Source organism: Uranotaenia lowii, chromosome 3 (genome assembly GCF_029784155.1).
Source record: "Uranotaenia lowii strain MFRU-FL chromosome 3, ASM2978415v1, whole genome shotgun sequence".
Taxonomy (NCBI): Eukaryota; Metazoa; Arthropoda; class Insecta; order Diptera; family Culicidae; genus Uranotaenia; species Uranotaenia lowii.
Genome location: NC_073693.1, coordinates 12,687,484 through 12,702,104, shown reverse-complemented (window position 1 = coordinate 12,702,104; position 14,621 = coordinate 12,687,484). Strand labels below are relative to the sequence as shown.

The following is a 14,621-nucleotide window of genomic DNA, read 5'->3' as shown; positions in this document are numbered from 1 at the left end:
GGATCGTGCGGTGAGTAACATTATTATTAACATTTTTAGTGAAAAGAAATTGTTGGGAAAAAAAAGCGTCTCGTGGGGGCGTAGCACCAAGATGGCTCGAAACTTGTTTCCTAACATAGTGGTGGTGGTGAGAACGACAATCGAAGAGAGGTTGAGAAATTTTTCTTTGTAGCGAAGACGGACGGAGAGAGAAAATGAAAACTGCTCGAATTATGTTGCTTGCTGTGATTCCGAGGATAACAGTTTTTGTTCTGAGGAACATATTCGTTATTTGCTTTGAGAAGCAATGCGAACGATTCTGAGGAATGGAGTGAAAAGAAATGTGAACGATTCTGAGGAATGTATGACTGTTCTGAGGAATAGGGTGTGTTCTGAGGAATAATTTGAAAGATGCTCTGAGGAATAATTTGAAAGATATTCTGAGGAATAATTTGGAAGAATTTCTGAGGAATAAGTGCTGAGTTCTGAGGAATAAAGTTTGATTAGTTCTGAGGAAAACATTGTGTAAGATGTTCTGAGGAATATGTGCTTAGTTCTGAGTATAAGTTTCGGTTTGTTCTGAGGAATAAGGATTTAGTTCTGAGGAAAAAAAGGTGTGGTTCTGAGGAATGTTATGGAGTTTATTCTGAGGAATTGTATGGAGTATATTCTGAGGAATAGTAAGGGATTTGTTCCGAGGAACGTTAATCAGACTGCGGTCAGTATGGAATGAAAAGATTAATGATGAGTTTCGAGAAACTCGGATAATCGAAGTTGTTTTGAGAAACAAAACTAAGAGCGTCATAATTTTGTCAGTTTTCATGGAATATCCTCCGCATGCAAATTAGTCTGAGGACTGAACATCGAGTTGGGAAAACACAAAGTTAAGTTTTGAGGAAATGATGGAATTCTGAGTATTATGATGTTTGGAGAAATATGTGGGAATGTTGCAACAGATAGATTTTGAACATAACGTAATGAAGTTTTTCTCACCGGCATTTCAGGTGGAAAACTCAAGAGCGCTGCCGCCGTTTCGCTGTGAGGAAATTGAACGCGGTCAGTTAGCTAGAGAATGGAGAAGTTGGCGCTTGTCTCTAGAAGTTTACTTTGAAGCGTATGGTATCACGGACCAAAGCAAGATGAGAGCAAATTTGTTGCACCTGGGTGGAAGCCAACTGCAACGCGTATATAATAGTTTGCCCGATGTGGATAAAATATCTTTGGTAGCAACAAAGCCTAATTTCTATGATACGGCTGTCAACAAGTTGCAAGAATATTTTGAACCAGGACGACAATGTGTACTTGGTAGGCGTAGGCTGCGTACAATTACTCAGGAGAAAAATGAACGTTTTGCTCATTTTTTGTTACGTTTGAGGCAGCAGCTACCAGATTGCGGTTTAGACCAGTATTCGTTAGAGGTGCAGGAAGTCTTGACTGAAATCTTATTAATTGATGCCATTATCGAGGGTTGTTCTTCTGACGAGCTTCGTAGAAGAATATTACAGAAAGACAGAGCATTAGTCGAAATCGAAGAAATTGGTAGTATGCTTGAAAACGTGGAGCAACAAGTCAAGGATTTTGGACAAATGAGTTCAGAGAAGCAACCGGAGAAGGTTTTCCAAGTTGAGGCGAAACAGTTTAAAAATTCGACACCTTTTAACTCGCGGAACGCAAATTGGCAACGTGGAGCTAAATGTTTTAACTGCGGTGTACAAGGACACATAAGCTCTTCGGTGAACTGCAAAGCGCGTAACCAGAAATGTCGACGGTGTGATGTGGTAGGGCATTTTGAATCCGTCTGCCGAGAACGTAAGCGAAGCAACTCAGATTGGAAACCAAATAAGATTAAGCGAGTACGAATGTTGGAACAACCGGAACCGGAAATTCCCGAGACGGGTAGAGGCAAGGAAGTTCGCTATATGGAACAGAAAGGAAATGACAACGAGGAATCTAATAAACGTTTTTATTGTTTCCATCTGGGTAATGATAGCAACGTTCTTGACTGCAAAATAGGGGGCGTCGTTATAAGAATGCTAGTCGATTCGGGATCCGATATCAATCTTATTGATCAAGGTACATGGGAATTTATGAAATGTCAACAAGTTAAGGTTGAAGAAATGATAAAAGGTTGCAAGCAAGTTGTCAAAGCTTATGGTCAAGACAAGCCTCTACCGATTTTGGGAACGTTTAAAGGATTCATAGAAATTGGAACAAAATCCACATATGCTTCGTTTTCCGTGGTTGAAGGTGGTCAACGTTGTCTTCTAGGCGACGCAACTGCCAAGCAGTTGGGCGTTTTGAAAGTGGGCGTGGATGTCAACCAATTAGATTCAAAACCGGTATTTGCCAAAATTAAAGATATCCAAGTCAACATCCATATGGATCCATCAATGAAACCCGTTTTTCAACCAGTACGGCGAATACCGATTCCGTATGAAGAAGCCGTCAATCGAAAATTGAACCAACTGTTAGAGAACGACATTATTGAGGTGACTAAATGAACGATATTTTTATTTGAAATTTAACTGTTACGGTTTACAAGAGAAAATGTTGAAATGAAATACTGATTACTTTGATAAATAAAAAAAATGAAGCAATACAACAGTACCTAAACTGATATTTTTTGTACACTGCTAACGATTCCATTCGTCTTTCATGACGTTACGTAATGTTTTAGGTGAAAAAGGGTCCAGCTTCGTGGGTTTCGCCGTTAGTCGTTGTTGGTAAAGCCAACGGTGAACCTCGAGTATGTTTGGACTTGAGACGAGTTAACGAAGCAGTTATGCGGGAAAGATATCCCATGCCGATGGTTGATGAGATTTTGGCACGTATTGGTAAAGGCGCAGTGCGAAGTCGATTGGATATACGTGAGGCTTTCCTTCAGACAGAACTGGCTCCCGATTCACGGGATATTACGACATTTATTACTAGTCGTGGATTGTTTAGGTTCAAACGATTACCTTTCGGATTGGTAATTAAAATTGAATTTATTTTGTAGGTTTAATTATACATGCAACTTCGATTCTAGGTTTCCGCACCAGAAATATTCCAACGAGTAATGGAAGAAATACTCGCTGGGTGTGAAGGAACCGTTGTGTACCTTGATGATATTTACATAGAAGGGAAAACCCGCGAAGAACATGATCGGCGTCTGAAAATAGTATTGCATCGGCTGAATGAACGAGGAGTGGCTTTGAACAAGGAAAAATGTGTCATAGGTCAACCAGAGGTACTATTTTTAGGGCACGTAATTTCAGCTGAGGGTATTCGACCGTCTCCTTCGAAAGTAGAATCTCTACTTTCCTTCCGTGCACCGGTTAACGTCAATGAGGTTAAAAGTTTTCTAGGTTTAGCCAATTATCTGAACAAGTATATTCATAATCTAGCTGACCTAGATGAACCTCTTAGACGACTGACGCAAACTGACGTAAAGTTCGAGTGGAAAGATGAACAACAAACGTCGTTCGAGAACATCAAAAAGGCTCTGGCGAATACTCCTCAACTAGGCTATTTTAATGTTAAACATCAAACCTCAGTCATAGTAGATGCCAGCCCTACAGCGTTAGGTGCGGTTTTAGTTCAGACAAGTAACAACGAGAACAGAGTAGTGTGTTATGCATCTAAATCTTTAACCGACACCGAAAAACGGTACTGCCAGACAGAAAAGGAGGCATTAGCCGCAGTTTGGGCCGTTGAGCGGTTCCAAATGTATTTACTTGGACTAAAATTCGACCTCGTAACAGACTGCAAAGCGTTGCAATATCTTTTCATACCACGATCAAAACCGTGTGCACGTATAGAACGTTGGGTACTGCGATTGCAGGGGTTTACTTACAGCGTAAAACATATCGCTGGACCTAAAAACATCGCAGACGTCCTATCGCGCTTAACCACCTTGGAACCAAAGCCTTTCGACCACTCAGAAGAACTGTTCGTGCAAGAAATTGCTGCAGCCGCAGCCACAAATGCTGCTCTTAGATGGGAAGAGGTCGAGCAAGTTTCAGCGCAGGATGACGACATAAAACAAGTATTAGATGCTCTTAGAAACGATAAAGTACACGAACTTCCAGTTTGCCTTAGGACTGTGGCTAATGAATTATGCCAAGTTGGGAATATTCTTATGAGAGGGGATCGTATTGTTGTACCAAGCAGTCTGCGTCAAAGAGTTCTGACCATAGCTCACGAAGGACACCCAGGAGTTAGAATGATGAAAAGCCATTTACGGGCATCCGTTTGGTGGCCTAAATTGGATCAGGATGTGGAAAATTATGTCAAACGGTGCAGAGGCTGTGCTCTAGTTGCCGCTCCAAATCCACCTGAACCCATGAGTCGTCGTGATTTACCGTCTGGTCCTTGGGAAGACTTAGCTATTGATTTCCTAGGCCCATTACCAGAAGGACAGTATCTGTTTGTCGTCGTCGATTTTTACAGCAGATACTTTGAGGTATGTGAAATGAAAACCATTTCAGCAGAGAGTACAATTCAAGAACTTACAACAATGTTCAGCCGCTTTGGTGTTCCTTTGACTTTGACAGCAGATAACGCTCCTCAACTATCTAAAGACTGCGAAGAATTTGCACGGTTCTGTTCTGATTACGGTATAAAATTAGTCAATACCATTCCATATTGGCCCCAAATGAACGGGGAAGTCGAACGGCAAAACCGTACAATCCTAAAAAGATTAAAAATAGCTCAAGAGTTAGGGCAAAACTGGCGAAATGAATTGCAAAAGTTTCTTTTAACGTATCGATCCTCTACTCACACCACAACGGGTCGATCTCCGGCAGAGTTGATGTTCGGGCACAGAATACGGACCAAGCTTCCGCAAATCTCTACTTCGACTGTAGAAGATGAAGCCATGCGTGATTTTGACAGAGTCAACAAGGAAAAGGGTAAGCAGTACAGTGACAACAGAAGAGGTGCTCAAGAAAGTGGCATAAAAGAGGGGGATCTAGTTCTTATGAAACGTGCGAAAAAGGACAACAAGTTGAGTACTGAATATGTCAACGAACCCTTTGTAGTGAAAAGCAAAGTCGGAGCAGACACGAACATCGAGTCCGTGGAAACCGGTAGAAAATTTCGTAGGAATGCGGCTCATTTGAAGAAGTTGATGGATACCACCGAAGTAGTCAACGAAAGAGACAGGCATAATGAACGGGATCCTCTAGAACTACCACAGTGTAGTACGTTCTCGTCGGGCACTGTCGATCATCGAGTGGCAGATACACAACAGGATTCAGAACAAGCAGAGCCGTCTAAAGGACGGAAACGCAAGGAGCCTTCGTGGTTTGATGATTACGTGACACACTTCATCAAGAAAGGTTAAGTGGGATGTAGTGGCGCGCCCCTCGCAATATGATATGCGTCCTTGCGATATCTTAGGGTTTGACAGAATACGGGGATTAGAAAAACGTGCGGGTTCACGACCGGTTGTGTGTCCCGTGGCAGCCAAATAAAAGCTAAAGAATAGTAGTTGAATTTCGTAGCAAAGCAAGTGATTTGTGATCCGAAAGTTCCGTTCTCTACAACTGCAATCTAAAAGCAACACTCCCTTTAACCATTCTGATTAAATAAGTCTGAACCTATGTACAGATTTTAATCATTGCTCTTTTTCTCTTTTCATTTCAGAATTTGAAAACCAGGAAGATGCATTTGGGAAGGGTCGATTAGTGCACGCCGGAAGCAAAAACAAAACGGATCTGTTGACCAGTGAATGTGTCGAAGTGCGTCAGTTTAGATGAATTTAAGTAGCTCCCATAGTGTACTCAAGGTGTTTGACTGAGTGTCTCATCTCTCCCAATCGTCGTAATCCGCGTAATCGGTGCGTTCTCAAAATGCCGGTGGTACTGAACGGTTCCCTTCCGCTGCCCTCGATACGGATCTACACCAGCATCAGCGTGTTGCTGGTGTCGGTGTGCCTGTACTACGCCACTTCCGTTACCAGTGATCCCTTCTGGAGGCAACAGAGCAATGCTACGGCTGCCACTTCAACAACAGTGAATAGTATACTTTCGGGGGCAGCCTCGGCCGCTGGAGATGCTGCAGCGGCAGGAGTCGCCGGGGCTGCCGGGGGGGATAAGATGGCCTCGGTGCTCACCGTGAAGGAGATCAACGATCTGGAGGATAAGATCCTGGCGGCCACCGATGCCGATCTGCAGAAAATGATGGAACACGAGGCGGAACTGCTCGAAAGTGCGGCATATAATGATTCGCGCTCCATCGGTGCCCACCTGAAAGACATCGCCTCGTTTATGGGCAGTGAACCGTTCTGTATTTGGGTGAGTCAGAAAGAATTTTTTTTTTTTCGTTAAGTAAATTCTTCAAATATAGCCAGTTCCCGCTTTTAAGGCACTTTTACGGTTGATTGAAATTGTGTAGGTTTACCTTGTGAGTAGTGACTCGATATCAGAGCTACTCATGGTGTAATTCAAGACAATTCGTTCTCTTTTTTTTTATTCTTTACTCGATTCGTTTGAAAGAATTCGAAAAAAAGGTTCACAATTCTCAGTCGGATGATGCAATTCTTACGAAAATTAAACATAGCACCAAGAAAATCTGGAAAGAATCGGGAATAACACACATTCCATGGAATGGAAATAATGTTTTTTAATACATATACACATCGAGATAGGTAAACCTTATCAAGTGTCAATTTTATTCGAAAGCTTTACATAACCGTTAATTTTGTTCTTTGATTATTAAGCGGAAAATGGTAGTCCAACGTTTTGGTTGTTTTAGTTCTCAAATGAGCCTTTTTTTCATTCAAGTTCGAATGAATAAAGTTTTCTTGATAAAATCTAATTTCAGAATGCAAATATCAGACTACAATTGAGACAAAATTTGGATTAGATATTAAGGTATCATGTTTATGATTGAAATTCTTAATACAGATTTAAATTGGAAGCAAAACTCAGATTCAGGTGGTTGGAGAATACTTTAAACATTGATTCAGAAGACGCATGCAGATGAAGCATATTGATACTGAATTAACAATTAGGATTGAATTTTCTTGTATAGAAATTGGAATCAAAATTTAAATTGTGAAAGTATAGTTTAGATTTGTATTCAAAATGAAGACTCATAATCTGGGGCGGGATTATGGAACTCGAAACAATCGAGTTTCGTTCGTTTCGACCAACTTTGGCATTACCGATCTCGATTCGAATGGAACATTTCGAGATGATCTACTACCCGATTTACTCGAAATCTAGTACGTGAAAATTTAGAACTCGAACGAGATTCGTAAAACTGATGCTAATTCGATTCGAGTTCAACTCGAAACGGGTAACTCGAATCGAATAGGATTCATAATTCCACCCCTGGATTCAATATTATTATTTTGGTCTCGAAATAAGATCTAAACTCAGAAACTCGAAAGGGTCATGTGATTTCTAAAAAGCTGCCGTATGAAAAAAAAAAAAACATTATCAAAACTCAGAAATAAGGAATCTAAAATCAAAATCCAGTACCTACCCACTACAAAGTACGGATTCAAAAATAAATATTAAATTATCATTCCCGAAACAAATATTCAGATTCAGAATCGAAGTTTGTTTTTGAAAATGCTGCAATGAAGAAAAAAAACAAAACAGATCAGTTTGTGCCACCAAACTTGAGTTTCAATTAAATTTCAAAATTCTAAATTCTAATTGGCAATCATATTTTGAATTCAGTTTGATATTTATGGATCACAATTTCAATACCATACCTACTAGTGCGTGAGAATTAGAATTCGAATTTTCGAGTTTATTTATAAAGTTAAGTAAGAAGACTGAATCATCTGTTTTTTTTGTCTGAATTTACTACTTTATTCGAGTAATTTCATATTGTTTTTTTTACCATAAAACTAGAATAAAAGATTACTTCTAAGAATTCATATTACGGTTTTGAAATGATGCAACGGGGTTGTCACATTTGGTCCGCGAACGCTTATTTGTGGCCCACGAAGCTTTATCAGCTTCCTTGTTGTGAAATGTGAATTATGCTTACAAATTAGAGCAAGGTCAAAACATTTGTAAACTCCTTATTTTAAATGATTCTTCGAATCTTTTTTTCAAAATTTCGCTCTTTGAAATTTGGATCAAACAATGATTCGTTATTTTGGAGGCAGTAAAAAGTCGAATCATCGGTCTTGAAAATCCATGGGAACTATTCAACGTTTAAATTTGACAATTTTTTTTTATTAAATAGATAGCCACAGGGGCTAAGAAACTTTACTTTCAGTGCTTCTATGGTTGTCTTTTCTGCAAAATTCAACCAATTTTTCGTAGATTTAGAAACATATTTCGACTGACTCATAATTTTATTTTCAAAAGTCTTTGTAAATTATTCAGATATTTCAACTTAAAACTAAAACAACTTGAAAAAGTAAAGATTAGAGATGTACCGAATATTCGGTCAGCCGAATATTCGGCGCCGAATATCGCCGAAAAACCGTTAAGCCGAATATTCGGCTCACCGAATAGTTGAGCTAAGTATTCGGCCGAATAGGCCGAATAGGCCGAATATCTTCTAGAGACTGGTAAATTTTTCAAATATTTTTTGATAATTTGTAAAATATCTTTAAAAAATGTTGCAAAAGCTACACAATCATTAAAATCTTATGGTTTCGGCAAAACATCTAAGGTGTATCCGCGTATCTTTCACTGTAGATCGTACAGCAGGATACTGAACGGTATCGCTTTATACTTTGTTTATAGTTTATTCTAGATTTTCTGGATATATTCGGGCTTGCTCATAAATCCAGTAAGAATCCAGATAAGTCAAACTGAATGGGATATCCAGATATTGTTTAGTACTTCCCGAGTTTTGCTCGGGGTTATTAAGATTATTTGCTTAATCAAATAAAAAACTCAAATTCCTCTTTGAAGTTTTTTAGATTTTGTGTTCAACTTTTCAAAAAATTTCAAAATATACATAAATATTGCTCTTTTTTATTTATTTTTTTCAAAAATCGTTCTGAATGCCTGGTTGAAAGTATGGTTTGCTTAATTTTAAGATTATCAATCTTTTCAACAACTATTTTAAAGACATCTTGCTCAAATTCGACCTTCATCCAATTCAATATCAGAGAAACAATTTCAAAAAGCTTGGCACCTGTTTCGATATGTTTTATCCCAGATTTCACAGGAACGCAATCTCTTTGGTGATAAACACCCTAGAAGCGACTAGTCATCTGATGACTTTTTAGTTATTGGTGACATTTTAAAAATCAGAAAGACCCCTACTTAAAACATTTCTTGTAAAATATCATCCTATAATACCATTTGGTTGAAAATAATAGACTTAGAAAACATGAGGGGCATTAATATGAAAGAAATAGAAAGCATTGAAATAATCGCTCAAGGTTTTTTCATTGAAAACTCAACAGAATACTCAACCGAATATTCGGCCGAATATTCGGCCGAATATTCGTTTGGCCGAATAGTTGAAAAGGTCAATATTCGGTATTCGGCCGTTCGCCGAATACCACTATTCGGTACATCTCTAGTAAAGATTGTACAAATTTTTCGATTTCTTGGCTTTCTTTCCCAAACCCACCTGTAGAAGAGAGATATGTTGCGTTTTTCATTCCTTAGGATCATTTTTTTTTCTGAAAAAAATCTGTCCAAAAACTTTTTTAGATTAAAATTGATTTTCTAATCATTTTGTTTAGATGGAAAAACACATTGGACAGAAATTTCTGAGTCCACCAAATTGAAAATATTTAGAAACATAGGTCTATTTCCAGTTTTCTCACGTTTTTGAGGTTTTTTTTTAGCTGTACCTTTTGATAATTGCTTGTTAAACAAGTTTCATTGATGTGGATTGCTAGATTGATTTTTTTTAACCATTTTGCGCAAAAAGTAAGTTCAAATAATTATTGGTTTTGGTGTAATGTCGATTTTAGTAAACCTCGTATAAAGGCGGAGTCGATTTGATGGAGGCAAATTTTTAGTCAATTTCCAAAAATAAACAAGCTTTTGTCAGCATATTTTATGCCATTTATTCCAAACCAGATTTAGGATACAACGCCGATAAAATGATCCCCAATTGATAAGCAAAAAGCAGTTTATTCACGGGCATTCTCCCTAGAATTGGCCTAAATTTCGCGCTTCATAGTGGTTATTTCAGATCGCAGACTAGCTTGAAGTTCGCCAATGTTTTGGGTGTGCTGGCGTAAATTTAGCTTTAGAAAAATGTTTACAGAAAAAAAATGTGGTACTGTTTAATCCGAGAACGAGAAACACAGTTCACAGTTTTGAGACAATGATTTTAACGGTGAGCACGCCAAGTTTTCACAACAAAACGATCGTTTTTGATGTAAAGCAGTAAAATTTGAACGCGTTTTTTTGGTCTGTATCGACTCATAGCACTAAAACGTTTCGAAATTGTTTTTATATGTCAAAATCGACCGAAAAAGGCAGAATTATTTGAATTCAAAACGGATTGACATGAATATATTTGAAGCTCATAAAAGTTGAAACATAATTTTCGAAATTGCTTATTTGTTTCTATACTTATTAAAAAATTTCAATTGAATATAGTCTTTTGAGTGCTGCAAGATTGTGTTAGATTATTAATTGTTAGATAACCAAATCTTTAAAAATTATAACGATTTTCCAAAAATGTTTCAGAAAAAAGATGTTTTTATTTTTTTTTTATATCTACTCTGACATACTACATGCATTAGAATAATGTTATAGAAATACTATTATTCCTTTTAAAATCTTAAATGTTTTGACAACTATTCATTTTATAATTAAAACAAAATAAATATGATAGGAAAATATTAATAAATAAATGAAATGTAAAAAATATACAAAGAATGTTTTTGGCCCGCAGACAATTATGAAACTGTTGGCCACCCATGCACTACACTGTATTCTTTTTTTTAACGATTGTTGGGTACGTGCAAAAAAGAAATCGTTTAAATAAAGTTCAAAACACCCGGGCAAAATTCATTGCTCATTTCGAGAAAAATGGCCAGCTTGAACTGTAAATTGATCATTTTAACCCTCATCCGCATTAGATTTCATTACCCTAATCAGCACTAGGAGTGTCAATTTGGCACTACAAGCTAAAATCGTCATAACTCTTTTTATATTTAACCGATTACAATGAAACTTATATCACTAGAAACCTTGTAATGCCAAAATATAATGTAATGTAAAATATGTTTAGAACTATATATATAGCTAAAGCTTCTAGTTTTCTCGTTACTCAGCATGAAAGAAAAAAAATCCGAAAAAACATGCCTCAGGAAAACTGCTGTAGTTTATATATTACACGTCCAAAAAAATATTTGCCTTATACATATGAAAGCTGTCTACATCATGGAACAAAAAAATATTTTAAATTTTTTTAAATTTTTTTTAATGGAATGGTCATAAAAAGTTCAAAAAAGTGGTCTGAAAAACCTGCTTTTCATTCGATTGCTATTAAATACTGTTTGAGCGATGGTAGAGTTTTTTTTAAATATGACTACAAACTTCATTGAAATTCTAACATTTTGCTGTCTTTAGATTTTCGATGCAACAAAAATTGAATTAACTGAAATTTTTCAAAGTTAACTACTTTGCGCGATTTTTTCACTAATTGAAATTTCATTAGTTTTTGTGGTCCACCGTCAGGTTGTACCCGGATTTTCAGTGCTTTCTCGCCGTTTGAAGTAATCCAAACTATATCCATTGAAAATTTAATCTACATTCTAGTGAGGTGCAACAATTTACGCTGTGAGATTTAACAAAAATATGAAAATTATAAACATAAAATCATTCCTGAATTGCCTAGAATTCCCTAGAACCACAAGCAGCACGTCCAGCAAAACGTGTTTGTTTGCTCTCCGAGTAGGTACGGTGGGTGGTGATTTGGTCAGAGAGCGAAGCCGACAGACGAAATAATGATGGCAAATATTTTTTGGACGTGTAATATATGAACTACAGCAGTTTTCCTGAGGCATGTTTTTTAGGATTTTTTTTCTTTCATGCTGAATAACGAGAAATCTAGAAGCTTTAGCTATATATAATGTTTTAAACATATTTTACTGACATTACAAGGTTTCTATTGATATAAGTTTTATATGAAGTTCATAATAATTCAAACGACTTAAATGGATTTTACTTTTGGAGTGTTAAAATGACACTCTTAGTCGGAAAAGGGAGTTTTTTTTGTCCAGGCTTCCAGGGTTCGTCCATAAATAAAGTAAAGATGCAAAATTAAAAAACTATTGAATTCATTTAGGATCCCCGAAGAATTTTTTGTCGGGAAGCAACGTCCGAATCAATTTACCACCCAAAAATGGTTTGAAAAAAAAAACGAACCTGTTTTTGACATGTTCAAAAATCGTCTTATTTAGAGAAAATCGTTTAAAATAAAACAGTGTAAAATTTGTTCGTTCAAAAAAAAGAATCCAGTGTACTGGCATCAAGACTTGAGCTCTCAAGCAAAATGATACATGATTCATGAATGAAATGATTCAACCGAGAAAGAAAAACATCTTATGGGACGTTTTGCCGGTAAGTATGTTGAAAAATAAACCAAAAATGTATTTAAAGTTCGCAAATATATTCAACGTTAGCAAAAACAGAAACTTCAACTCAAACTTACCATTTACAAGATAACAATCACATTTAACTATGTATTCAGGAAAACATATAACTTAACAATGAGTTCTACGGTTGACTGATGGAATGAATGAATGTGTTCATTTTATTTTCACAATGTCGTTTATTTTATTTTTCATAAGATATTCCTATGAAAATTGAAAGAATTTCAAAAGACTCTTATGAAAAACAACTTTGTACTGTAAAAAGTGGTTCATAAGACGCATCTTATGAAAATTATAATAAGAATTTATCTGAGTGTAGCGCTCGGTACATCATTCGACAATATCCTTGTTGACGGATTGTTTCCATCCTGCTTTGTCTTTGGTTTCTTTCAGGCATATGCAATGCGCTGGGAGGACAATGCCAGTTATTAGAAAGTTATTTATCCCCAATGAACTTCATTGTCCTCTCAGCACAACCGCATTGCATATGTCTGAAAGAAACCAAACCAAGATGAGCTGGGCGTGTGTATGTATTCGGCCGGCAATAGAAAACAGGTACTAGTTTCCAATGCCCCTCTAATTGTCATCCCTTTCCCATCAAAGACAAAAGAGGAGGAAAAAAAACGCCGGCCAAATGTAATCGGCGGTGGCAGAAAGACTATGACAATATACTTTCATTAGCTAACCGACTCAGATGGTGCACTGGGTAAGATATCGAACTGGCAAGCCGAGATGTGATGTTAGAGAAAGTTCGATTTTCACTAAATTTTTTTTTGGGATGAACTACCCATAAAGATGAAAATCCCATAAAATGTTTTTCTTGTTTTGCTTGAATGTAGCGGTCATGCATCATTTTGCTTGGGAGCTCGAGTCTATGCCAGTAGTGCTTTTTCAATCATATCATTTTTGGTACATTACAGTTTTCAGAGCATTTTCTGCACAGAGATTTGCTAAATAGGTATTAATTTTTTTAACCTCTTCCATGGGTATACCAGTTGCTAATCATTTCCAAGATTTTTTTCTATATTATAAACGTACTTTACCTTCGAATTATGAAAGTTCTAAAATTATCTATATATATAAAAAGCAATTTGGCAAAGGGTGTCGTCTGCTTTAACCTTTCAATATTTTTTGCAATATCGTCGTAATTAGGTATACATCGGATAGGGATGAAAATTTGCACACGATAGTTTCAGAGACGGGCAATCGATTTCAGATGTCAAATGTTCTGCCAGGGGTCGACGAAAGGGGTCATCCATATTAATTGATTTTTCACTGTTTTCAGCAATATTGACGTTATTATGCAATGGATTGCTTTGAAAATTTGCACACGGGAGTTTTGAGGGAATGGCAATCGATTTCAGATATTAAAGATTGTAAAAAAAGGACACCGAAAGGGGTTTAACATTTTGGCAAAAATTGCGTTGTTATGCAACGATTGAGTTAAAATTTATACACGGGTTTTTTTTTGGCACGGTCAATTGATTACAACAGAAAAAGTGATCGTTCAATATTTTTTGCAATTATTACTTAACAATGAATTCGGAAGTGCATCTGGAAAATGCTTGGCAACTGACTCTCATACAAACTGTTCATGACATATTTCAAGTTGAAAGCGAAACGGAGTTTGTATGGGATCAGCTAGTACTCCTATAAATCAGATGATTAAACCATAGATTGATGTCGCAATATGGTAAAAAAACTGTATCCGATTCCATTTGCGATGAAAGTGAATCCCAAATTTACGAAATGCTTTCTCATTGTGACCCCGCCAATCTCTGGTTCCAAACTCCTACGTATGATGTAACACAGTGAGTGTTATTCCTCAATAACAACAAGGCCCCAGTCAATTCGATTGCGATTCAATGATCGTTGTTGCGTTGGGTTATTATTGTGTAACCTTCACATTTCTCTCTGCTGGCGGGCGCACTCGCTAAGATTCATAAACCAAAACAAATGCCCACCCCCTGCCCCACCCTTACCGCTTACGTATGTGAATGAGTATCATCAATCCGTCTCACACTTTCTCACTTTCACTTGAGCCGCAGTTAACGAATCAATTTTGGACGACGGACCCGGTTTGACGACCGCGCTCCGACTGGCCACAGTGGGA

General features: G+C 37.1%; 2 protein-coding genes across 3 annotated transcripts in view; both read left to right on the top strand.

Annotated features, from left to right (window-relative positions):
* Positions 1-14,621, top strand: part of LOC129750899 (E3 ubiquitin-protein ligase AMFR-like) — a 135,030-nt gene that overhangs the window by 28,828 nt on the left and 91,581 nt on the right. For both annotated transcript variants that reach the window (XM_055746067.1, XM_055746066.1), the window contains exon 2: positions 5,608-6,257. In XM_055746067.1, coding sequence (XP_055602042.1) covers positions 5,814-6,257 — 444 coding nt within the window. In that variant the 5' untranslated portion in view covers positions 5,608-5,813. The remainder of the gene's footprint in view (positions 1-5,607; positions 6,258-14,621) is intronic.
* Positions 957-5,720, top strand: LOC129751979 (uncharacterized protein K02A2.6-like). Its single transcript, XM_055747772.1, has 4 exons — positions 957-2,468; positions 2,657-2,950; positions 3,008-5,300; positions 5,608-5,720. The coding sequence occupies exons 1-4, from the start codon at positions 957-959 to the stop codon at positions 5,718-5,720; spliced, it is 4,212 nt and encodes a 1,403-aa protein (XP_055603747.1).

What these genes read in the sequence shown, in the direction of transcription:
- LOC129751979 (XM_055747772.1), top strand. Translation starts at nt 957, where the DNA reads ATGAAGTTTTTCTCACCGGCATTTCAGGTGGAAAACTCAAGAGCGCTG. An exon ending in TAGAGAACGACATTATTGAG is followed by an intron (nt 2,469 to 2,656) that starts GTGACTAAATGA and finishes GTAATGTTTTAG; the next exon opens with GTGAAAAAGGGTCCAGCTTC. An exon ending in GACACACTTCATCAAGAAAG is followed by an intron (nt 5,301 to 5,607) that starts GTTAAGTGGGAT and finishes TTTTCATTTCAG; the next exon opens with AATTTGAAAACCAGGAAGAT.